The sequence below is a fragment of the Panthera onca genome, chromosome D4 (assembly GCF_046562875.1).
Source record: "Panthera onca isolate mPanOnc1 chromosome D4, mPanOnc1 haplotype 2, whole genome shotgun sequence".
Classification (NCBI taxonomy): domain Eukaryota; kingdom Metazoa; phylum Chordata; class Mammalia; order Carnivora; family Felidae; genus Panthera; species Panthera onca.
The window spans coordinates 15,010,542-15,037,067 of record NC_138351.1 but is presented as its reverse complement, the minus strand read 5'-3'; the positions used below and the strand labels follow the sequence as shown (position 1 = coordinate 15,037,067).

The 26,526-nt window shown below is 41.0% G+C and overlaps 2 protein-coding genes across 9 annotated transcripts in view; one reads left to right on the top strand and one right to left on the bottom strand.

Annotated features, from left to right (window-relative positions):
• CD4H9orf85 (chromosome D4 C9orf85 homolog) overlaps positions 1-16,841 on the bottom strand; it is a 126,088-nt gene extending 109,247 nt beyond the window's left edge. The window contains exon 1 of one of the 3 annotated variants that reach the window (XR_009603170.3): positions 16,345-16,688. Coding sequence is in view for 2 of the 3 variants with exons in the window: in XM_060610072.1 (XP_060466055.1) it covers positions 16,345-16,446 (102 nt within the window). In the remaining variant the exon portion in view is untranslated. The other 2 variants (XM_060610073.3, XM_060610072.1) reach the window with 2 other exon arrangements.
• Positions 16,842-16,959: 118 nt separating this feature from the next.
• ABHD17B (abhydrolase domain containing 17B, depalmitoylase) overlaps positions 16,960-26,526 on the top strand; it is a 53,129-nt gene continuing 43,562 nt past the window's right edge. For 2 of the 6 annotated variants that reach the window (XM_060610067.3, XM_060610066.3), the window contains exons 1-2: positions 16,960-17,530; positions 18,578-18,652. The gene's annotated coding sequence lies outside the window, so the exon portion shown is untranslated. Of the gene's footprint in view, positions 17,531-17,669; positions 17,763-18,577; positions 18,653-26,526 lie in introns of those variants that run through there. The other 4 variants (XM_060610070.2, XM_078436030.1, XM_060610069.3 and 1 more) reach the window with 3 other exon arrangements.

The window sequence follows — 26,526 nt, the reverse complement described above, 5'->3', positions numbered from 1 at the left end:
AATTGAGTATCGCTGTTGCTCTGGAAGTGAATTCAGATGTCCACTATATAATCCCTGACTCTGGGTAATAGAATGAAAATGAACATCTTGATAGCTTTTGCTCTAGTAAGCACAAGAAGTTGACTGCTTCCAAGTACAGGGGTTCCTTGTTACACTCTGGGACCAAAAATGATGAGGAATATTGCTCTGCTTGGTCTTTCATGGCATCTCCTCATTTTAGAGAGTTGTTCTTCTGACTTTATCTGGAGAGCAAATGTTAGAGAAAGCCACTTGATATAAAGGATTGGTACAGATCTTATTAATTCTGATGATGGCTTTATTCTAGAGTTTTACTGAAAAAATGTTGACTTCTATCTGTATTGTGTTACAGATTAATAAATTGTGTGCCTGCATCAGTCTAACCCTATCTACTTTACATTTTAATTTTCCTTAGTGTTCTTTTCTGTTTTTTCCGTTTTCTAATATTGTAGTTTTATTGTCTTCTGTCATTCCACTGAAATTTAGCAAATTGGGAAGATAAATGCACGTTTTGAGTCATTCTGAATTAGGGCCTTAGTAAAATTTAACTGATTTTTCTTACTGGGTAACAAAAAGACCTTAATAAAGGTGGCCCAGAGAATCACTAAGATTAGAATTAACCACCACAACAAACCAGAGAGTTTTTTATTTAAGTACACTAGGAAGCAGCTGACTTTAGAAATATCATATGAGAGGGGAGCCTGGGTGGCTCAGTCGGTTAAGCGGCCGACTTCGGCTCAGGTCATGATCTCACGGTCCGTGAGTTCGAGCCCCGCATCGGGCTCTGTGCTGACAGCTCAGAGCCTGGAGCCCGTTTCAGATTCTGTGTCTGCCTCTCTCTGACCCTCCCCCATTCATGCTCTGTCTCTCTCTGTCTCAAAAATAAATAAACATTAAAAAAAAAATTAAAAAAAAAAAAAAAGAAATATCATATGAGGGTCAAAGGACAGCCCATGGTTCAAAGATAGAGTTTAAATGAAAGCAACAGCATCACATATGGTAAAAGTGACCCTAATATTCTTTTACATGTATAGAAAATAGATGACAACTTATCCCACAGGACTATCCTAACTTTATTAAAAACTAAATCTAGGGATACCTGGGTGGCTCAGTTGGTTAAGCAACCAACTTCAGTTCAGGTCATGATCTCGCGGTCTGTGGGTTCGAGCCACAGCTCTGCTGACAGCTCAGAGCCTGGAGCCTGCTTCTAATTCTGTGTCTCCCTCTCTCTCTGCCCCTTCCCCACTCATGCTCTGTCTCTCTCCATCTCTCAAAAATGAACACACACTAAAAAAAAAACAACTAGATCTAGCATTACGCCTTATAAGCATTCAAATTTACGAGAAATATGATATCATATTACTATAATGTCTTGTGACAAAGGTTAATGATGGTACACAGAACATTCAGATATACAAGTATAAACCATGATGTCAAATATATTACTCAAATTGATGACTTCAGTGACATGAGTAATTTCAAAACAAACAAATCAGCCACCTGGTAAGAGAGGGCTGAGCATTTAATAATACATAAATCTTCACAGAATAACAAAGCATTTAAAATAATCACCAGCTTAGCTTGGTATTTCATACCCATGATGTTGTAAATGGCAAACACCACCAAATGACCTGCAAAACCAGACCTGATTAATATAAAGGTGCAATAGAATTCTACTGCTGATACACCATCACTGAAAATTATTACACATTTATAGTTCCATCACTTATAAGAAATACTTCCTTGTAGAAGCACCTGGGTGGCTCAGTCGGTTGAGCGTCCGACTTCGGCTCAGGTCATGAACTCGCAGTTCGTGAGTTCGAGCCCCACGTTGGGCTCTGTGCTGACAGCTCAGAGCCTGGAGCCTGCTTCTGATTCTGTGTCTCCCTCTCTCACTACCCCTCCCCGGCCTTTCAAATATAAATAAACATTAAAAAATTTTTAAAAATTAAAAAAAAAAGAAATACTTCCTTGTTAACATACAACTCAGACAAAACAAAAACAAAAAAGGAAGTCTATCGTACAATTTAGTTTCAAAAGACAATGTGAATAATTAAGTTTAGAATGTAAACCCAACTATTCCAACTAGAAATGAACTTGACAAAATATCCAAGAAAATGACTACCACGAAGTTCTAAAAACGTCATTCAACCTCATGAATAAACAGATAAATTGGAAGAGACTTAGGACTGAGGCTGAAATAATCAGCCCCAAAGCTATGGGAAAGTTCAAATTTACTACTGATATTTTTAAAAGTCAAATATCCAACAGGGGCCAAATTAATCACTGTTGGAAAATCAAATCACACCAAAAAAGTATTACATGAGGTTGTATTGCAGATTTAAAGAGCTGAGATGATCCATCAGGATGCTCTTCTACATCCACTACTACTATCTCTGAAAAGAGAGGATGGTCATCAGGTACCTCCAGCTTTCTCTCCCTTGCTTCCAAAAGCTGGGACTTCAAGGTTGTTTTAAAGTATTTCATATGCATCAAGACAATGGTTAAATTTGAGAAATAGGAGAGCCTGGGTGGCTCAGTCAGTTAAGCTCATGCATTTCAGCTCCTCATCGGGCTGTGTGCTGGCTGACAGCTCGGAGCCTGGAGCCTGCTTTGGATTCTGTGTCTCCCTCTCTCTGCCCCTCCCCTGCTCATGCTCTGTCTCTCTCTCAAAAATAAATAAACATTAAAAAAAAATTCAGGAGGAGAGTGGTAGTGACTAAGAGAGGTGAATAGCATTCTCTTGATCTGTGTATTGGTTACATGACTGTGTTCACTTTGTGAAACTTCACTGAACTCTCTAATTTTTGCACTTTTCTGTACATTTGTAGATTATACTTTACCAAGTTTATTAAGTGAAAATGCTCCATATTAGCCTTTTTCCACTTTTTAAAGTAGTTACTAGTGTAGAATTCCTGAATGAAGGATTCATATCCCACTCACCTTTTTGTTCGTGTTTGGTACATATTAGGGGTTTAATAAAGACAGGTGACTTAACACGGATCAGTAATCAGTTGTACAACGTCAACAAAAATAACTTGATTTCCATTCTCTCAACCCACATCACAGAATGGCTGCTACAGGACCATGAGTAGTTCAAAATGCTGAAGTCCCTGTCCTCTTGAGACAGGGATAGTATTTTGTACACACGTGTGACAGAAAGGGAAAGAAGCCAAGCATGTATGCTAATAACCAGTATGACACGCACCCTATGTGTGGTGAGGGCCATAAATGCCTAGGGAAGGAGGGAGACATTCCAGTGGGACTAACCAGGAAAGGAATAACTGAAGGAGCAGCATGTGAGCACGATAAACATCGCTTAGTAAGATGAAGGACTGGACGAGCGTTTACAGAATGCTTAACGCTGCGTGCCAGGCACCATGTGAGCGTTCCCACAAACCTTATTCAACCCTCACAGTACGGCTAAGCCCACTAACAGCCTGATACACTGAAAACTTTGTCCAAGGCCACACCGTCAGTAAACGGCAGAGAATTTGACTTAAACTTGTGACTCCAAGATCAGTGTCTTTCTTCTACACCATGCTGCCGCTGTCCTGAACAAGAGCTTGATAACTTTGGCTAAAAATCCAAAAGGTCACACATGAAATCTGACAAAAACTGACAAGGGATTTTTTTTCCTACCCAATGTATTCACTTCAAAAAATGTTTTCATGTTTGTTTGTTTGTTTGTTTACAGACAGCATGGGAGGGGTAGGGAGAGAATTCCAAGCAGGCTCTGCACTGTCAGCACAGAGCCAGACATGGGGCTCGATCTCACAAAGCACCAGATCATGACCTGAGTCGAAATCAACAGTCGGATGCTTAACTGACTGAGCTATCCAGGCCCCCAAAATATTTTTACTCTTCGAAGTTACCTGACCAACACCAAATCAAAACAGACCACATTCACTTATAAGAATGATGGTCTAAATTGACAGCACTGAAATTTTAATTCACAGCCTGAGATCAATCCATTCAGCTCTTCTCTTTGGTAAAAAGATTTTAGCCAACCAGTTTTCTAGCCAGAGAGTTTATTACCTAAGAGTCGCTTTCATTCTTACGTTTTTGCCACCACGTGATAAGTATAAATACCTATTTATAATCTTACTTTAGAAAAAGACTCACAGACTCACAGCCTCTTCTTGCCCTTCTCTCTTCATTTTAAGATGATCTGTACATATTCACTCCAACATTACTGAGGAGTCTTCAATGTGTCAGGAACTCTTCCCTCAAAAATGAATAAAAGAGGGGCCCCTGGGTGGCCCAGTCAGTTGAGCGACCGACTTCAGCTCAGGTCATGATCTCACGGTTTGTGAGTTCGAGCCCCACATCAGGCTCTGTGCTTGTGCTAACAACTGGGAGTCTGGAACCTGCTTCGGATTCTGTGTCTCCCTCTCTCTCTGCCCCTCCCCCACTCATGCTCTGTTTCTCTCTGTCTGAGAAATAAATAAACATTAAAAAAAATTTTTTTTTAATGAATAAAAGAGAAGCCTTATTTTCAAAAGATTTCTTAATGTCACAATGATTTTTACTGATCCTATTTCACTTTGTTCTGTTTCCAGATTAAACTCCCTCAATTCCTTGACCCACAACAAAGTCATCAGTACTCATTTTTCCTTTCCACCTTATTCCATTCTTCTATCTCTTTCCATTCAACTTCTCCTTCACCCTCCATCCCCAAGCTGTACTATCTCTTTGAGGGTCACACTGTATTAATTATTCTCTTTCCGTCCCTTTATTTCAGAATTACTATAGAACTCCCCTGTACTACCCTTGTTACAACATTTAATACGTTGCTAAAATTATTTATTTACTTCATTCAATCACCAATTACTTACTGAGTAATTCCTATATACCAACCCCTGGTCTAGGTATTGAGGACATAAAAAATATGTATTTGCCCGGGTGAAAATCATATTGCAGAGTGGACTATAAGCAAGAAAAACAAGTAAAAAAATAATATGCCAGAATGTAATGAGATTATAAAAAATTAAAATTAAACGGTTCATAGTTTTGTTGATAAATTGAAACACAGAATGTGAGAAAAGGCCAAGAATCAAGGATGATTCTTATATTTTTGGTGTGAGAACTGGATGAATGATGGCACTGTTTACAGAGTGGGGGAACACTGGAGGAAAAGGTTTGAGGGAGAAAGATTAAGAGTTCTGTTTGCCATGTTAAGCTTGAGATGACTTGTTGATATTCAAGAATAGAAGTAGACGGTTAAATATGCAACAACTCCATGGTTCAGCAGAGAGGTTGGCCTAGAGCTCCAGATATGGAAGGTATCAGCATAAAGACAGTATTTAAGGCCATGGATTGAGCTGAATGAAGAAATTATTTCAGAATTCAGAAGAGTGTTCAAGAGGCAGGGATACTGAGTGATTGAGAAAGATGAGGACAGAGGATTATTAACCAAGGATTTGGCAACACAGACATCAACAACTTGACATGAGTGGTTTGAGTGGAATGAGGAATACAAAAGCTATTTGGATAGGGAAGGAAGCAATGGGATGTAAGAAGTTGAAGAGCTCGTCCATAAAGAGGAAGAAAGAAAGAGGGCAAAGCTAGGAAAGAATATGGGTTTTACCTAAGGAGGGTTTTGTTTTTTTTTTCTTAAGAAATTTAAATAACCCGTTGGAGATGGAAAGACTGATGATGCAAGACAAAGTGGACAACGGAGGCACCCTAAGCCTTTACGCCCTTAGGAAGGAAGGCAATAGGGACGGACGAAGGTCCAGAATACAAGGGGAGAGCCTAGTCTTTGGGAAGGGCAGGCATTTTATCCACTGTCATAGGAAGGTAGAGTATACGGGTACTGATGCAGGTGGTTTGGTAGATGTGATGGTGGAATAATAGAAAACTGGCTCTAAGCAGGGATCCCATCAGGCAAGTACCACAGAAGGAAGAAGGATAAGGGAGCTGAGGTATATGGACAAAAAAAAAAAGAAAAAGAAAAAGAAAAAGGTATACTGATAGAACATGAACTCCTAGCTAGATAAGGAAAGAAGCACATGAATGAGGTACAGTAAAAAGTAGAAAGGCTGGTGAACAGGAGCATCCAAAGGAGTTAAAAAACTATTTGAGACATAAGGAAACCAGGTAAGTAGATGGTGATTCATTTTTCTAAAAAGTTTGTAAGTGGAGCAGTTCCCAGCACTGAGAAAGTTTAAGGTTTGGACCATGGAAGCAGATTTCTGATGTGGGTGGAAGGTGGTCTATAAGCTGAGAGATCAGATGTTGGACGATCCACGTGGATGTGGTGATCACTAAGTCTGATGACAGGAACTGTGGAAAGGCCGTGAGCCAGGGACTGATGAGGAGGTGTAACTAGGAGGCAATGACAGACCCAGAAGGGATAACAGTCTGACGGTGTGTATTTCAGAAGAGGCGGGGTTTCGAGCAAAAAAACAAAACAAAACAAAAAACTGAAGCAGCAAACAGGAGAAACGGGGGGCAGAGGTGAGGCTGAAGATGTGGGGTGAACAAACATCATAACTTAAGGACTATAAGGAAACAGAGTTCCTGGAAATAGTCAGGTAGGACAAGAAAGTAAACAGTTTTATTCAAGACTATGTCTCTATTTGATGATAATAAACTATCGATTCCAGGAGGCCAACTGGAAGGGTGAGGGGAGGGGGCACTGAAAGACCGGAAGACTGTGTCAGCTTAGGATATGTGTAGAGCCGATTGAGGATAAATTTCCCAGTAATAACAGCTAACCTGGGAATCTTGGACACCGAAAAATCAACCAAAATAAACACCTTTTCTAAGTTTAATGAGAGTAGCTCAGTATCTTTCCAATACATTTTCTTTCTGTTTAAATTAGCAACTGAAGAATCCTGATGATAATCACCTACATGTAGCAAGCCTTGCACCCCTCTCAGAAGTTCAGAAAAAGAAATGTTTATTTAATTTGTTCAATACGTTCAAGGGCTAGTTGGCCTGGAGGGGAAAATCCCAGAAAGGAATCTCAGGCATGTCAGCTTTTCCTTTATCCCCTTCTCATTTCATTTCTTCCTTTCACAAAAGTCAGCGGAGAGAAAAAGAGCAACCACAGTTGAGGATGGCGTGAGCCAGGAGCAGGGTTGTTCCGAGGATAAGCAGGACTCTCCGCGCACCTACCTGCCTGTGACCTCACAGTAACACTTGTGCAGGTGTGGAAAGACTCCGGCAACTTAAAATAACAAATACCACAACAGCCTGTAACTGTCAGCCCTGAGGTTCTTTGTCCAACTGCACGCCACTCCCTAGACAGTCCTTCTCTAAACAGAAGAATGTCCCACTTCGGAGAGAGTTCATATAAATTATGACTTTCTCGCCCTCAGATGAACTAATTTACCCGGATGAGGAATTCTGAGACTACTTTTTCTAACAGTGTGTATTCAACTTTCTGAAGAAGCAAGGGCTGTCCACATAATTACCAAGCTTCATAATCCAGTGGTGAGCATAGTACTATCCCCTAATACAATGGATAAAATCAAGACAAATCAATTCTGGTCATCACCGTACATAAATGAAATGTCTAAAATATATGACTGACATAGAAAAAAACCAATTATATTGTTACAGCCCTCATTTTAAGAAACATGCAGAATCACCCTATTGGCTTCAAGTGGAAGCACCATGGGAATACAGACATTCGGAATATCCCCGTATGAAAGGGAAAAGAGAAAATAAAATGTAAATAACAAAAACACAACACTTCTAAATACTGAAAATACCACAAAGGAAAAGTAAAGAGTGTCATTAGCACTATGACTTTTATTGAGCAATAAGATTCTCACATACGTCGCAATGCCCAACATACCATAGATTGTCAATTGTCACCTGGTCAACTGAAAAATCATGTTGAATTTAACAAATCAATTGGGGGGAGGACAGATTTAACATAAATCCATCTGATAGACAGCATTGGTGAAACCTATCAAAGAACATTTCCTAATTTGGAAAAAGATCAAAGGGAGTCCCAGGTGATCTCTAAGAGTCCCAGAGATGGTTAGCTAGAAACTACAGTGGATCATAGATTGTGTTATCTGCCCAACTGCAGATTTGTTCAATGGCTACCACTTGTTTAACCCTTCATTGTTGATACCTATTGACTGAGAAATAACATCTGTTCCCGTGACTAGCACCAGATCACTCACAAGGAAATTACTCACACCAGGGATTATCTGAACCAATCTGGGACTGTGCAATATTGCACTACAGTGCAATAGCTCTGGGCTAGGGGAAATAGAACAAAGATCCCATACCACTTGATTGTAAGCTATCTGGACAAAATGAGACTTACAAATAACAGGACATCCTTTTCCACAGCAAGGTTTTATTCATTATTTAGTGATTTATTAATATGTATTCATACACTAAGTAATTATGATTCTATCCAAGAGTAAAACTAACAAAAAAATGATACCCAGGCTCAGTAATCTTATACACAAGGTCCACTTTGTAAAGATCATCTGTACTTTTCTGACAGAAAAAAGTAAACTCAAGGGTCATGACTAGCACTCATACATAAAGGGAAAATATTAACATGTAATTATTAGAAGTATTTTAACCTGTGGTCAGCTAAGATATTCAATATATAAGAAGGTCAACTTTTTTGTTTTCTTTCTGGAAGAGTTAATCATTTTCTTTTTTTTAAAAGACTGGTATAAGTAGTGTTTCTATACCTTCCCCAAACAAAAGGTAAACAAGGAAGAATACAACCTCATGATATCAATTTTTTAAAGAAAAAGCAGTATTTATTTTTTCTTAAGTTTATTTATCTTGAGAGACAGAGAAAGCACATGCAGGTGTGCAGGATAGGGGCAGAGACAGGGAGAGAGAGAATCACAAGCAGGCTCCACACTGCCAGCACAGAGTCGAACAAGGGGTCTGATCCCTGAAACCATGAGATCATGACCTGAGCTGGGATCAAGAGTCAGATGCTTGGGGCGCCTGGGTGGCTCGGTCGGTTAAGCATCCGACTTCGGCTCAGGTCATGATCTCACAGTCCGTGAGTTTGAGCCCCGCGTCAGGCTCTGTGCTGACCGCTAAGAGCCTGGAGCCTGTTTCAGATTCTGTGTCTCCCTCTCTCTCTGCCCCTCCCCTGTTCATGCTCTGTCTCTCTCTGTCTCAAAAATAAACGTTAAAAAAAAAAAATTAAAAAAAAAAAAAGCAGCCAAACTGTTAAAAAAAAAAGACTTAAAAAAAAAAGAGTCAGATGCTTAACTGATTGAGCCACCCAGGAGTCTTTGTAGTATCTATTTTTAATTAAGGTAAAATTTACATTTATGTCATGCACAGATTTTAATGTCCAATCCAATGAGCTCTGATAAATGTTTTCACTCTTGTGATCCTCACGTTTCCATCATTCCAGTCTCCTGAGCCCCTTCCAGTCAATCCCCCAACCAGGGAAGGCAACTGCTGCTCTGATTTCTGTAGATGGAAGAAACACCCGGTTCTTCCCTCCACGCATTTCTGAGATTTGTCTACAATGCATGCAATATATGCAAACGATGCATGTATCAGTAGTTCATTGTTTTTTTTTAATTGATAGAGAGAGTGGGGGAGAGGGGCAGAGGAAAAAGAGAGAATCTTTTTTTTTTTAGGTTTATTTATTTATTTGGGGGGTGGGAGGGGCAGAGAGAGAGTGTAAGAGTGCGAGACAGAGACAGAGAGACAGAGACAGAGACAGAGAGAGAGAGGATGGCAAGCAGGCTCCACACTGTCAGCACAGAGCTCAATATAGGGCTTGAACTCATGAACCTTGAGAGTATGACCTGAGCCAAAACTGAGAGTTGAAGGCTTAACCAACTGAGCCACCCAGGTGCCCCTAGGGAGACAGTGACTCTTAAGCAGGCTCCATATGCAGAGCTCAATCCCCAACCCTGCCATCATGACCTGAGCTGAAATCAAGAGTTGGACACTCAACTGAGTGAGCCACCCAGGTGCTCCATTTAAAAAAATGTTTTTTAAGTTTATTTATTTTGAGAGAGAGAGAGCACGCATGGGACAGGGGGAGGGGGAGAGAGAGAGAGAGAGAGAGAGAGAGAGAGAGAGAAAATTCCAAGCAGGCTCCACGCCATCAGCAAGGGGCCCAAAGAGGGTCTTGAACCCCACAAACCATGAGATCACGACCTGACCTAAAATCAACAGCCAGGTGCTTACCTCACTGAGCCACCCAGGGATGGTGCTTTTTTAATAACAAAGTAGTATCCCAATCGATGACTGACACAATCCATTTATCTACTCTCCTGCTGATAAATATTTGGGTGTTTTGTTTTTTTTCCCAGTCTTTGCCTATTGTGAATAAAGGTGCTTGTAAACACAGAATCCTGTTCTGCTGTAAATGTAATCATACCACCTTAAACTTAAGATAGCCTTCCACCCAACCAGAAGCTGAAGGATCTGACTCTACTGGCATTACAGTGAGAGGGAAAGGACCCTTACCTCTGCCAGAGCCCTGGCTGAAAAGATGAGACCCACTCCAAGCAGCCCATACTTGTGCTATGTCACACTACAGTCAGCTAAATAAACCTTGTGAGGAGAGACCTTCCCCTGGAACATTTCAAATAGGTAGTAGTTAGGGGCAGTAGCAATAAAGCGCATCTCTATTCTGACCCTAATGTGGTGTCACAGTGTTTCTATTACACGCAAAAATACAGTACTAAAAAACAACATCGGGGTGCCTGGCTGGCTCAGTCTACAGAGCACCGGACTCTTGATCTCAGAGTAGTGCGCTGGAGCCCCACATTGGGTGTAGATCACTTAAAAACAACTGCAACACACATACACAAAAAAGGGGCTTTGATTTACTTGTCCTTTGAGGTCTCCTAACAGAGACAGCACCTAATCAGCGGATAGCCATGTGCTAATTATGTAACTATCACTACTAAGTCCTAACTTCCCAATACACAGAATGGGATAATTATAGCATCTATCTTAGGGTCATTTTGAAGACCAAAATTAGATGATGTATATTAAGTATGCATAGTGGCTAACACATTTAAGCACACAAATATTAGCTATTACTAATAAAACTTTTCTTCCAAAATGATTTAGAGAGTATAGCCTCCAATTTTCATTTGCCTCCAATTTTCATTTTCCTTTTCCACTTCAAGATAAAGACCAGAGTTTCCCAAATGAGTTTCTTGCTCCCGAAATAAGTTCAAGGTCAGTAGGTATTATGGAAACCAAAGGGTTCCATAACCAAGCAAGTTTTGGTTAAATAACTTTATTTTAAGATTGTATTTTTAAGTCATCTCTACACCAGTGTTGGGCTCAAACTCACAACCCTGAGATCAAGAGATGCACACTCTACCCACTGAGCCAGCCTGGTGCCCCTAAACAACTTTTTTTTTTTTTTTAAATTTTTTTTAACATTTATTTATTTTTGAGACCGAGAGAGAGAGAGCACGAACAGGGAGGGTCAGAGAATGAGGGAGACACAGAATCCGAAACAGGCTCCAGGCTCTGAGCTGTCAGCACAAAGCCCGACGCGGGGCTCAAACCCACAGACTGTGAGATCATGACCTGAGCCGAAGTCGGATGCTTAACCGACTGGCCACCCAGGCGCCCCCCTAAACAACTTTTAGAGAGCGAAACATCTTAGTGTTGTATGCCAATGCACACTATGACCCCTAACAGTGAGATCTGGTATATACTTATTTCCAAAGTAATTTGACCACGAAACTAACTCCTGCCCTATCGAGAAGATAGGATCCTGGGGCACTTTGGGAAATGCTAGTAGAAACAACACTAACTACACATATAAAACAAATGGTATTCTTATCAAAAAGATATACACTCTTCCTATTTCATTTAGTTAAATGCTATCCATCTGTCAGATCTCAGGGAAGCCTTCTTTAAGCCTCCAAACTTAATCAAGACTTCCTGCTTGATACTCAGGTTCCCTGAGACTTTTCCTTCATCATCCTTACTGTGATTTTTTTTTTTTCTTTTTTTTCAACGTTTTTTTTTTTATTTATTTTTGGGACAGAGAGAGACAGAGCATGAACGGGGGAGGGGCAGAGAGAGAGGGAGACACAGAATCGGAAACAGGCTCCAGGCTCCGAGCCGTCAGCCCAGAGCCCGACGCGGGGCTCGAACTCACGGACCGCGAGATCGTGACCTGGCTGAAGTCGGACGCTTAACCGACTGTGCCACCCAGGCGCCCCATCCTTACTGTGATTTTTATTAACATACTTGAAAGATTGATTACTGCTTTCATCTCGCCCACCAAACTATATTACGTTCAACCCTATATCTCTAGCATCTAGCACAGTGTTTGGTGCTAGATAATAAATGTGAAACACATATGTGAATCTAAGAATTTCACTGCAGCTTTGTCATAGTGAAAAACTGAAAATAACTCAAGCGTTTACTAACAGGAAAGTAAGGTAGTCTACATTTATATTATACAGCCATTAAAAAGAGTAAGTTTAATTTTTGTGTTCTGACATACCCACCTTAATTGAATGAGGAAGAAAAAATGTTCTTTTATTACATATATACCATATTGTGCATAGATGTCTAAAAACATATATAAACTGTTAACAAAAAAAAATTAACAGTGACTACACTTAAAGAGGAATAGGATTGGGAAAAGGTAATTTTACTTTTATACTATCCACATTTCTCCATTTTCAGTATTCTCCAATAAGTGTATTTCTTTTCTAATTAATTTGCTTTGAGTATGTCTACATAAATTCTCATCTGCTTTATGCTCAGTTTGTATTTGTATATTATTTCGTAAAGACATTTTTGTAATGATCCCTATGGCAATCTTGAGAGACAAATAAGACAAGAGATAGTATTAACTCCATTTTGCAAATTAAAATCTAGGTAAACTGCCTAACATCACAAAGCAAAATAAACAACAGAGGCTAAAATGTAGATCCTTTTTCTTCATCAATGGTCTTTTCATTAAACATCACTGCCTTTCCAGGGACACAAGGCAGTCCTGATACAATCAACATTTTAGCATGAAATGACTAGAAGAGATTTAAACCTATTTCCATCTCAGCAAGTCATGAGAGGACACTGCAGACCAATGGCCATAGAGGCCTCTCTTAAATAATCCCAGGGAAGGGTAGGTTACAAAATCCTAGTGCATGTTCCTATCAGACAACTCTCATATTAAGCTGAAATCTCTCTCTGTAACATTGACCTTTTAGTCCAAGTTTGGCCATTTAGAAAACCACAGAATGAGCTTCTCTCTTGTTCTGGAATATGTTCAAGCATATGAAGACAGCTATCACCTGGGTCCTTTCGAGAATGAGTCCTTTGTTTAGACAAACTTCCCAATAAAACATCTGTCATTATTCAACTTCTAATCCCAGTCGAGTCTTGACGAACCGGTTGGCAGAAAAGGGAAGCTATCGTGCAGGACTCTTACAAATGAGGTACAAATAAGCAATTGTCACTACAGTCCCTTAAGGAGAGTTACAGACAACCATGCACTCTCACCACCTTTTTGTTGGATGGCACTGAATCAAGCAGCTTTTTGGTATGAAGCATAGGAATGAAGACAGGGTCAGATGTTTCTGACAAAATCTTGGCTTTAGATAGATGCACATAGCTGGATCAAGAGAATTTGCTACGAACACAGCCAATTATTACTCCTCCATTAGATGAACAATCAACCTAATGGCCTTTCATCAGTAAAATATTTCTTCTGTTTTTGTCAGATTCTCCAATAACAAAACACCTGCTCATTCTATCAACAGACAAGTGAGACTTCCTCATGATTTAAAAGAGGCAAAGAAATTACTGATAAAAATTATAAAATGAAACTTAGTGACTGAATTTGAGACTCATGGAAAGATCTAATGACATGGTTGTTAGAGAACATCAGGAAAATGAACAAAGAAAAGTACAAGGAGTCTAGGGAGAAAGGCTAGCACAAGAAGTACAAGTCCAAGAAGTCTCATACTTACAAGAGGTATAGTAAGCTACACTGTAGCTAAATACTTACTAAAATTGCTTTTTATCATCTCATGAAAAATAATCAGAATTAAATGCTTGTACAAAACCTTACAGCAAAAATACAGGACAAGGCAGACCTCTACTCGGAATAGCATAGCTTTTTATCCTGGTTTACCTATTAACAATGAGCAAAAACTTGCAAAAGTCTTCTCAAATGCTGCTTCAGGTTTTCTTTCTGAATTTGAACTTAAGTAAGGGAAAGAAGTCCATTGAGCACCCAATTGAAACTATCCCTCCTGGGAGGCCTGCATGGCTCAGTCCGTTGAGTGACCAGCTCTTGATTTCGGCACAGGTCCTGATCCGAGGGTCATAGGATTGAGCCCTGCATCGGGCTCCGCTGAGTGTAGAGCCTCCTTGGGACTCTCTCTTCCCTCTACCCCTCTCCCCTACTCCCGCACATACTCTCTCTCTCTCTCTCTCTCTCTCAAATAAAAAATAATAATGAAAAAAAAATACCCCTTTTCTTACTGATCTTTCATTTCATCAGAATTTATCATAATGATATATATCATATATATTATTGTGCTTGCTTGCTGTCCAATGATGCAGAAAACTATATGATCCCTGAAGGCAGAGTCAACTCTTTATAACACTGCAAATATATGCACATATAGCTTTGTACATGGAGGGTGCTCATTAAATATCTGCAAGGTAAGTAAGTGAAGACAGAGAAAAAGGAAAGGAGATCACAGGTGACCACGAACAGTTTACTTTGCTTTCTTAATTAAGGTTGAGACACTTACTATGATCCAGACCAATTACCTACATCATTTAGTTTAGCCTCACAAGAAGCCTAGGAAGTTTCCATTTGAGACAAAATAAAGCTCAGAGAATTAAATATTAAATGACGCAAGCCACACACTTAGTAAATCCAAACTCTCATTTATGTGAAATCAGTTTTATCTAATATGATGGCCGCACCCAAGATGCCCATGACTTCAATTATCTCCTTTCCATAAAGCTATGGGAGAAGAGGGAGATACCTACAGCAAATTAGTTGTGTACAATCCAAGGCCTCTGGGCATCTATAAAAAGTCTGAATTTTCTCCCAGGTCACAAAAAATCCTCCTAAATAAGTAAAAGACTGGGGCAGCTGGGTTGTTCAGTCAGTTAAGCCTCTGACTTCTGCTCAGGTCATGACCTCAGGGTCCATGAGTTCGAGCCCCGTCCCCTCCCCCAACCTCCTGTCAGGCTCTGTGCTAACAGCTAGGAGCCTGGAGCCTGCTTAGGATTGTGTCTACGTGTGTGTCTCTCTCTCTCTCTCTTTCTCTGCCCCTCCCCCACGCATTATCTCTCTGTCTCAAAAATAAATTAGCATTAAAAAATTTTTTTTAAGAAGTAAAGGACTTATAACCAACAAAACAAGCGTTTTTACATTAGCCAAATACTTTGATCCTCAATACAATCTTGCAAAAGAAACAGATGCTCCAATTATGTTGGTGAGGACACTTGGGGCTAAGAGCACTTAAGCCTTCACTTTCTTCCTACAAACGTGTGGGCTTGGAGCTTACACAAAGAAATAGTGGTGGGCGTTTGGGTGGCTCAGTCGGTTGGGAGTCCGACTTTGGCTCTGGTCGTGACCTCACAGTTCTTGAGTTCAAGCCCTACATCTGGTTCTGTGCTGACAGGTTGGAGCCTGGAGCCTGCTTCGAATTATGTCTCTCCTCTCTGCTGCTCCCCCACTCGCTTGCTCTCTCTGTCTCTCAAAAATAAACATTAAAAAAAAAAAATAGCGGTTGTATAAACTTGGTGCAAACTTTTTTTTTTTTTTTTTTTTTTTTTTAATTTATTTATTTATTTTTGGGACAGAGAGAGACAGAGCATGAACGGGGGAGGGGCAGAGAGAGAGAGGGAGACACAGAATCGGAAACAGGCTCCAGGCTCCGAGCCATCAGCCCAGCGCCTGACGCGGGGCTCAGAGCCTGACGCGGGGCTCGAACTCACGGACCGTGAGATCGTGACCTGGCTGAAGTCGGACGCTTAACCGACTGCGCCACCCAGGCGCCCCACTTGGTGCAAACTTTGAGAGACACTCGTGACATTATCCTCATTTCCCACTGCAAATATGTGATCGACATGGGAACCCTTCAACAACTCAATTCTCCACTTGCATTTTAGGTTCACTGTGCAACTGGTTAATTGTTGACCGCCAAATATATTTAGGAGGAGATAACACGTCCTGGTCAAAGAAAGGGCGTGGGAAAATCATTTTAGAAAAGGTTGTATTGCAGCCAAAACTAACTCTGGGCGGCGGTCCACAATCGCTCGCGCCAACTCCTCGCATTTCCTCTTTCCCCTCCACTGAACCATTCCTTTCTAGAGTCAGATTTGGTGCAACAGGCAGGTTCCTACCTTGGTCTGAATACTCTTATCAAACTTGTCATTTTTGAAGCTAAACGTATTCTGGTGCCTCTGAGGCCTGGAACGAGCCACGTTCCCTTTCTGGGAGCTCATCGTGGAAACCACAATCACCTCGCGTTGATACGAGGAAGACGCGGAGCTGACCAAGACGCCAACAACTACTCAGCGGAGTCCACGCTTCTGTCACTGACCCGGAAGGAACTTATCCAGCCTTTCCGCCCCGCCCCCGTCAGCCCACGTGACTCATCAAGGCGGTCAAAGGACATCCTCTGGTGCCTCAGAACCCTCAAGGTTCTTCCATGCTAACCAGTCTCGACCCATCCCCCTCCGCGCAACCTCTCTCTCAAACCTGGCATCTGAATCCCGCTTCCTTCGAAGCGACTATTCCCCCATTGGTCCGAACATGGCAGTCCATCAGGGCGGAGAGGCGGAGAGCTTTTGCTTCTATTGGCTCTTCTTTTCCGCAATCCCCGCCTCCTGCCGACTAAGCTCAGCCTCTCCCGGAGCCCGACTCCGCTGTGCGGCTTGTGATTGGCGGAAGCCCGGCAAAGCTGGGCTGCGTCCCTCCCCCAGCCCGCTTGGAGGCTGGAGCCCGGGTCAGCTTGGCATCTCCCTCCAGTCAGTGACCAACTCCTGCTTTAGCGAGGCTTCTGCTCGCCCCCCTCGGTTCCCTTCCAGCCTTCCTCCCGCCACCAGACGTAGCCCCGCGGTGGCAGGCTGAGGAGGAGCGAAGAAGGGAGGATTAAAGAGAAGAAAGACCTCGCTGGGTCTGGGTGGTGTCTGCAGTGCCAGAAAGGGAGGTGGCGGCGGCGGCTGCGACCACGGCCGCGCGGGACGTGAGGCCCGAGAGCAGCCGACGGCGGCGGCCGCTCCAGAGCCTCGCGCCGGGGCCGTTAGTCAGCAGAACGCGAGCCCGTGTGCGGGAGCTGGGCCGGCGCGAGGCGAGACTCCAGAGCGCGAGCCGGCCCCTTTGGGCGCCGCCGTCCCTCCTCGTCCCGGCGCCGGGGGCTGCAGCCCTCGTCCCCCCCTCTTCTGCCGCGCCCGCCCGCAGGCCGGGAGAGTCCGGCGGTGGCGGCGGCAGCAGCGTGGGTCGCACCTTGTGGAGGACAGCGCGTCCGCACAGGCTCTCTGCCGGCCCTTTCTTCCCGACACCTTGGCCGCGGCCCCTCAGGTGCAGGTGCGTGGGGCCGCGGCGGGCCGGGCGCTGCGGCCGGGCTCGGGGAGGGGGCGCTAGGCCCGGAGCCGCAGCGCGGGAGGGCCGAGCCCGGGCCGGGAGGGGGGAGGGGAGCGGGAGGCGTCTTTGTTGTTGGCGACCGGGACCTCTCTCGGCGCCGGCGAAAGGCGGGGAAGCCACTTCGGATCGGCTCTGGTTTTGAGAGGCTTCTCCGGTGGTTCCGGGAGCGAGAGCGGTAGGAGAGTCCCTGCGATCGGAGAGGCTGCGGGGGTCTGGGGGCGGGAGAGACACGGACAGACAGACCGGGAAAGGTCTTGGGTCCTCCTTGCAGAAAAGGGTCTCGTTTCGCTTGCTTTGCTGGTCTCCCTGCGGACCGCAAGATAGGGTCAGGTTCACGTTCTCCTCCCCGTCTCCCTGTGAGGTTGGCGATGCCTGTAAGCTTTCTCCTGAATGTCCTCGTGTGTGTGCCAGCCTCGATCTGAGATCGAATCGGCCCCGTTCTCGAAGATTTGTGTGTTCCCGGCGGGCCGTCGTAGGGTTCTTTTTCTCTAGGTGGCTCAGCTTGAACTGTTCCGAATTCTGTTTTCGAGCCCTAGGGTAGGCTCATCAGTAATTGCTTTGAGTTGGAAAATGAGAGGTTTTGTTTGGATTTTTTTTTTTTTTTTAACCCTGAAACGAAAGTTCTGTCGAGTTACAGTGTACGGTTTTGAAGGCTTTTTTTTTTTTTTTTTTTTTTTTTAAAGATGAGTGAGTTTAACCCTCGCTTCTTGTTTTAAAAAAATAAAGAAGTTAAGAGCTCTGATCCTTGGGGAGATTTCTGCCAATGCCAGAACACGGTTGGATTTTTTTTTTTTTTTTCACGGTGCTTTGATTTCAGTCTGCGTGAGGTGGGTTTGATAAGCAAAAAAGAGGAGTAACGGAATACAGAGAGGGTGACCTTTAAATTTGGCTGTTTATGAAAAGGTATTTTTCTGTTTTAATATCTTTCGTAGTATATGTGTATATAATACTTGATGCGCAAGATGATTCATTGATTTTTTTTTTCCTAAGGCTCCAATAGAAAGAATTTTGGAGAGCTTGTGTCAGCATTTGGAACTGCCTAATGTGTCTGAGTAAAAAAATCAGGTACATGTTGTAATAGTATCTCCTTACGTTAACAGGAAAACTTAACAAAAAATGAACTTTTCTCCATAGTTTGTCTCTTTTATACGTTGATAGCATAAACTGATTTGTGTAACATATCTAGTATCTAATTGTAATCAGTATTTTAATATTCATAATTAAGCCTAAGTCTTTGCTTGTTGGTTAATTTTTATTGTGAGAATAGAGGTGGGGGCTTAAAGAACAGTGGAGATAGCCATGTTCCTATTTACAAAGGAAATAAAATCCCTGTTGTAAAATAGTTGCTGTATTATTGGAGGTCCATGAGGTAATGAATAGCACCCGCACCCATATTTTGACCTCTCTTTTCTCCTACTCTGGTATTAATAAGGTTAATTGGGAAGGATAGGATTAGATTTGTAGCAGGCTAGGCAGTTTTAATTTTGTCCCTTGCTGTGCAGGACTGTACTGGGTAAGTGGCTTGTTTCCTTGAATATCTTTGCCTATTTTGAAATATGGATGCAGTGGTATCTGACAAAGAATTTTCTGTATCCTGTGACAAACAGAATTATCATAAGTCATCATGGCAAAATAATGTTTTTGGTAACTTAATGAACACAGAAGTACTGGGCAATTAGTGTCTGTTCTAAGTTCTGTCACTGAATTGGTTTAGGACAAGCAAGCTATCCCACATCTGAATCAGTTTCTCCATCTGTGATATAAGGCTAATCAATGTGCCACCTGCTCACTTTGTAGAGAGGGCAACGAGAACCAAGTTACTTTGGTTTTATGGCATTAATTGTTTTAGTTTAATAAGAGTACTTTTTAATGCAGTTCTCTTATTTCGGTATCCTTGAAGAATTAGCCTAAAGAAATAGAATTGTAATAGGGAGACTGTCTACCCTTGTGCCATCATCTAAGAATTGATAACTCAATTGCTTCCTTGTTAAGATTGGTGTTAATATCTTTAGAATCAGTAATGACAAGAACATGGTGACAAATTTCTTGCTTTGTTGGTTTATTTACTGGTAGATTTTATTTCTAATATATCCAAGGTTTTGTTCTTCATTCTCAAAAATTACTTCTTTTCCTACCTTGTTAAAAAATTCTCGTATACATTGCTCTGTGTTTATACCTTTCAAGCTCAGCCTTGTGAGTTGGGGAGGACAAGTGATGTTTTATGACATTTTTACAGATAAAGCCCAGAGAAGTTAATTCTTTGAATTGCCTAAAGCTACATAATTTTTAAGAAGCAGAACTGAGACTTGAACCTGGGTTTTCTGACTTCTAGCCCTGAATTCTTTGCTTTGGAGTAGTGTTTTCCAAACAGCTGTCTGGACCCAACAGTTTTTGCCAATTCGGATGAAATGAGAAATAGCACAGCAGTTTTAAGTATTGGCAACATATGATATCATGAATATTCATGCACTCATTACTCAGTTGAAGAAAGAAATACAAAATGAAACGAAGCTTTCTTTGTACTCTGTACACCCCTCTTAAATCCTCCTTCCTCTTTCCCCCACTCCCAGCCACTGACCGGAAATTAAAATATATCCTTCCTATGTTTGTACTTCACTACATGCCTTTATGTCCATGAACGTATATAATATTTCTTTGATTAAGACTATTTAAATATGTTTGTATTTGTAGTTTGTTTTCTAAACTCAATTTTCCAAGATTTATCTATGTTTATTCAGGTTACTCTAGTTTATTTTTACTGCGGTAATGGTATGTGTTCCATTATGTGGCTGTCACATTCCTTTGGTCATTTTAGTTTTTTCCAACTGCTTATTAAACACTGACGTAGGGAATATTCTTGTATATGTTTACTTGGGTTCACGTGCAAGACTTCCTCTAGGGCAGTGGTTCTTGAGCCTGTCTCCCATTTTTATAAAAGTATATTATAGCTTGAGGTGCCTAGGTGGCTCAGTCAGTTAGGCACCTGACGTCAGCTCAGGTCATGATCTCAAGGTTCCTGAGGTCAAGCCCTGCATCAGACTCTCTGCTGTCAGTGCAGAGCCTGCTTCAGATCCTCGGTCCCCTTCTGCTGTGCCCCTCCCCCACACTTGCACACCTGCTCACTCTCTTTTTCAAAAATAATAAATAAAAAAATTAAAAAAAATATTTTATAGCTTTCCCAATACTGCCCTAAAATGAAATTCAAAATAATACACTCATTTAAAATTTAAATGACTTTACAAACTTATTAGTAACATTAAAACTTGTAGTAAATTTTACATTATATTTTAAAGTAATGCTCTTACTAAAATATGAGAACTTATAACAAAGTAGTATATTTCACTGTGTAAATGCTCAGACCAAACCACACTCTAATCTTGCTACTGAGGGTGATAGTAGACTAGCAAATCAGCTTTCTGGGAGCTTGTTAGAAATCAGAATTTCAGACCCTACCCTACTGACTGATGCTGAATTTTAACAAGATTCCCAGGTGATTTGTTTGCATGTTAAAGTCCAAGAAGCACTGCTAGAAGAAACAGTAGTACCCAGATACTTTGCATCCATGTTAGTATCACCATGAATAGAGTAAGCTGCTGATGCAAATTACGATAGGTGTGTTGAATGGGATTAAGTACCGATGGTGGCACTATCATTGATAAATGAGTTTCTGAAGTAACTATTTTTGGTAAAGTTTGGACAAAAATAAAAGTGCGGTCTTCTCTCTTTATATACTGGTCACATTCTTTAAAATCTTCATCCATGTTAAAGCAATACAAATATACTTTGTGTTAAGTCCTGTTTATAAATATCTGACCTTATTTCCCCCACCCCCTCCTCATCCCCTTAAATGAGTGTCAAGCAGAATATTCAAAAGTCACAAGACATGGGGCAGCATTATTATCTGTATGCACCAAGAGTGCCTGGTGTCCCTGGCAGCTGTTCAGTAGTGCCCCCCATTTGTTAAACAACTAAAAAGCCCCCATTGAGGAAGATTGCCCTGAGATGTAAATCTAATGGTAGAGTGCTAGAACAAAGGGTAGGAGTAGCTTCAACTTTATTGGATAACTACCAGTTTTCTCTCAAGTGTTTCTATCAGTAATGGATGAGAGGGTCTATATTCTCACCTTCCAGATAACTTTATTAGACTCCTTATGGTTTGCCATTCTGAGGAGTATATGAAGAGGTACCCCACTACAGTTTTCGTTTGCATGTCACCAGTTAGTCCTGTAGTTGAGAACACTTTCATTTATTTTTTGGCCATTTTTTTTTTCCATTCATGTTCCTTTTCTGTGAATTGTTTACTTGGGTTTTTTAAGTTTTATTTATTTACTTAGAGGGAGAGAGAAAATCCCCAGTAGGCTCCTACTGTCAGCACAGAGCCTGATGCGGGACTGGAACCCACGAAAGCCGTGAGATCATGACCTGAACTGAAACCGGGGGTCAGACGCTTAACCGACAGTCACCCAGGCGCCCCTGTGACTAAACATTCTTAATTCTAGTCAAATATATTATTTTTTAAAAAAGATTTATTTATTTAAGTAATCTCTACACCTGACGTTGGGCTGGAACTCAACTCAGCGACCCCATGGTCTACCAACTGAGCCAACCAGGAGGAGCCCCCAAATATTTTTTTTTATGATTGTGCCTTTTCTCTTAAAAGGAATTATTTTCTATCCTGAGGTTATAAATATTCTAATACACCTTTTTAAAGTTTTACATCTCCATATTTAAATCTTAAATTCACATGGGACTATTTTTATATGAGGTGTTTGTGAACCTAAATTTACTCAATAAAATCACTACTCTCCATAGTGAAATTATGTCATTGCTTATGCTAATGTGTTCTGATGAAATGAGTGATAGTAGATTGTATTTAGTTTTTAATAACTTTTGTGGCAAAATTAAAATTTGGGAACTCTACCATTCCAACTTTTAAAAAATTTAGGGGTGCCTGGGTGGCTCAGTCGGTTGACATCCAACTTTGGCTCAGGTCACGATCTCACAGTTTCGTGGGTTCAAGCCTTGCGTTGGGCTCTGTGCTGACAGTTCACAGCCTGGAGTCAGCTTCGGATTCTGTGTCTCCCTCTCTGCCCCTCCCCTGCTCATGCTCTGTCTGTCTGTCTGTCTCTCTCTCTCTCTCTCTCTCTCTCAAGAATAAATTAAACATTAAAAAATTTTTTTAAATAAAAAATAAAAATTTAACTGGTTTTTGAAATTCTTAAGTTTTGGGAACCACTGCTGTAGAGTACTCTAATTCCCATGTTCCATTCTGTCTTACATTAAGCTTCTGAAGCATCATAGAAAGTGAGCAGGCATTCATTAAATACTGATCTTTCATCGTCATTTACACCCTACACACTTTGGTTTGTTTTACATGTGTTTTCATCACTTTGTATTTGGGCTAGAATTTTTTTAATGGTTATTTATGACCCTAATTTTTAAACAATTTTAGACTAAATTTAAATATTATTTTAATGTTAATTTGGCTCAGATATAGCTCTTAACTATTTTGTTTTCCCTAGAATTGGAAGTGAGAATGGTTACACAAGTTCTTGGATACAGTGAAAGGTGAAAAGTGGTAAAGGGAAATTAGGTTAGTGTCTGTTGTGTATTAGTTTCTATTACAGATTTTGGGGGTACATCTGTAAACAAGCAAAGATCCCTAGCTTCCTAGGGCTTGCCACCTAGCAGAGGACCATAGGGAATATACAAAAATTTTTAAATATCTAATATTTAGAAAGTGATAAGTACTTCTAAAGAAAAAGTAGTGAAAGGTAAGGAGAAATCAAAAGGAGGCAGTTTGACACATTAAATAAGGTGGTTAGGGTAAGCTTCACTGAGAAGGGGAGCACGAGCAGAAATGTGCAGCCAGGGCAATAGCCATGCAGATACTAGCAAAATCTTGGAAGAATGGACAGAATATAGTCTTCAGGTTAAACATGTATCCCTGGTTCTGCCACTTAATAAGTTGTGTGAACTTGGACAAATTAACTGAAGCCTTGATTCCCTCCTGTATCAAAGGATGATAACCTGAGAAAAGTATTATTAAGATGAGAGGAGATAACAAGTGAAAACACCTACCTCTTGCCCCCACCTGGTTCTCATATGGCACTCTGTACTCTAGTTTCATAGCATTTATCACCATGTAATTATCTGTCTCACCAGCTGATAAATTTTATCCCACCTATTCTGAAATACAAATGGGAAGAACAAGTCAGTGTCATAATATATTTTATTAACATACATTCATTTGTAAACTACCTGTAACCCTTTTTATATGTGAAAATCCTCTCAGCTTGGTTGAGAAAGTGTTTTGTATTTATAATGTCTTTGTGCTAGAGCTTCAAATTGTATTACAGGCATTAGCTCATTGATCACCACGTACCATCTTTGTGATGGAGGCAGTGGGTATGTATCCTCTTGCACTTGGAAAGAATTGAAGCTGCTAAATGGTATAAATGACACAGAAATTCAGGGAGAATTTGGATGAAATCTGATTACATTTGGTTACATTTTCCCTGTGCTCCTTTTTTTTCCTTTCTACAACATTGCTAAAACTGACTGTATAAAAGCACAAATATGTAGCTTATGTTATATTGTTAAACCGTGGCCTTTGGAAAATCATTAGGACACAAACAATATTCTAGCTATGACTTTATTTTCAGTTTTCTTCCATGAAGCTTCTCGTAGTATCTAAGGATGCGTTATTAGAATTGGCACTTGGGTGGCTCGGTAGGTTAGGCATCCAACTCTTGATTTCAGCTCGGATCATGATCTCACTGTTCGTGGGATCAAGCCCTGCTTAGGGCTCCGTGCTGGCAGCGCAGAGCCTCCTTGGGGATTCTCTGTCCTCTCTCTGTCCCTCTGCCCTGCTTGTGCTTTCACTCTCTCAAAATAAATAATGACAACAAAAAGAACTGGCAATAGAGGTCTTTACTCTTAAAAATACATACTGCTAAAGAAATTCAAACATTATGGTTGTCTTAGATTATGAAACATTTATTTTTAAGAGGTAGTCACATTAAAAGAATAGGATTAGGGTAATAAGTATATGCTTAGTATAGGTCAGGGTGAAGAAGAAAGGGGGTTGAAAATAACCTCATTAACTTGGTGTAGTAAGCAAGTATATGTTCTCATCTCAACAAACCCAGAGTGAAACAAGAATGCCTCTAGGAACAAAAATAGAAGACATTATCATTTTATCACTTGCACTAAACTTGTTATGCTTCTGAATTTAGATTGTTCTTAAATGTGTTTTTAAGTTAAAATCAATGGAAATAATTCCTCTAATAAACCTTTCCCAAAAATACTATCCACTGACTGTGACCTAGATACTTTAATTTTTTACTCTGTAGCTTAGCCATCCCCACCCCCAAAGGTATATATTCTCTGCATATCAGTTATTTGGTAACTGGTTTGGGCAAGCTTATAGCGGAAATGAAATGTACTACAAGTACATTTTGTTCAGAGCTTTTTAACAGATTTTAATGTTGCTTTTTATTAATAAAGATTTAGGGCAGTAAAGTTATTAAGAGTGAGAATAACTTTTTAAAATTATACATTAAGGACATTCAGGTATAATCCTCTAGGGTAATGGTTTTCAATTTTTTTGTTAGAATACATAAGAAAGACATTTTGCTTCATGACTTGATACATGCATATGCACACTCAGAAAGTTTCACCGAAGAGAATCTATCTGTCAGCATGAACATTGTTCAAGGGAGATTTTTTCCCCCTAGGGAAAGGAGTAAAACTTAAACAGGGGCTTTAAAACAGTAAAAGTTGTTTCATTTATTTGTAGGGGAAGTGATTGAGTTGGTGGGGTCGGGGGGTGGAATCAGCCAACAGAAAAGAAACAGTATGCACAAAGGCATAGAGGGAAGAAAGAACAGGTCTGTCATTAAGGAATAGTATGATGTTCAGTAGAACGGATGAATAGGGAAATGCTCAGACATAAGGCTAGAGACTGGGAAAACAGGATGAGGAAATGCTGTATGACATACTAAAGAATTTATTCAAGAAGGCTTGTAGGGCCCATTGAAAGATGTTAAACAAAAAAGTAACATCACCTGGCATCAGTATAGAGTGTGGATTAGAGGGATATGAGATAGATTTTAGTGAGTGATTTTCTAATGTTAAATGAAAAGTGATTGAGCAAAGGGGCACCTAGGTGGCTCAGTCTGTTGGCGTCTGACATCAGCTCAGGTCATGATCTCACCCTTTGTGAGTTTGAGCCGCACATCAGGCTCTGTGCTGACAGCTCAGAGCCTGGAGCTTGCTTCGGATTCTGTGTCTCCCTCTCTGTCCGTCCCCACCTCCCCCTCCCCGCCTGCCTCTCTCTCTCTCTCTCTCTCTCTCTCTCTCTCTCTCTCTCTCTCTCTCCCCTCTCCCAGTAAATAAACATTAAAAAAATAAACATTAAAAAAATTTTTTTAAAGTGATTGAGCGAAGATGTGGCTGAGGGAGTGGAGAGAGATACATAGGAGATGATGGGCCTTGATTGAACGAGAGGAATGAAGAAAGGGAAAGGGAGGAGAGGGCTATACAGATGGAAATGTGCAGGGTCTGTAGCTTAGGGGAGATGTCTGTGCTAAAGATTTAAGTTTTTAGATTTAGGCCTTGTTACTGTGTAAGAAGTAGTTAAAGCCACGGGTATGATTGAGATAAAAAGACTGGAAGACAGGGGCGCCTGGGTGGCTCAGTTGAGTGTCTGACTTCGGCTCAGGTCATGATCTCAGTTCGTGAGTTCAAGCCCTGCGTCGGGCTCTGTGCTGACAGCTCAGAGCCTGGAGTCCACTTCTGATTCTGTGTCTCCCTCTCTCTCTGTCTCTCCCAGGCTCACACTTACTCTCTCTCTGCCTGTCAAAAATAAATAAACTTAAAAAAAAAAAAAAGACTGGAAGACAAAAGACCAAAATACTATTTAAACCCATGGGTTC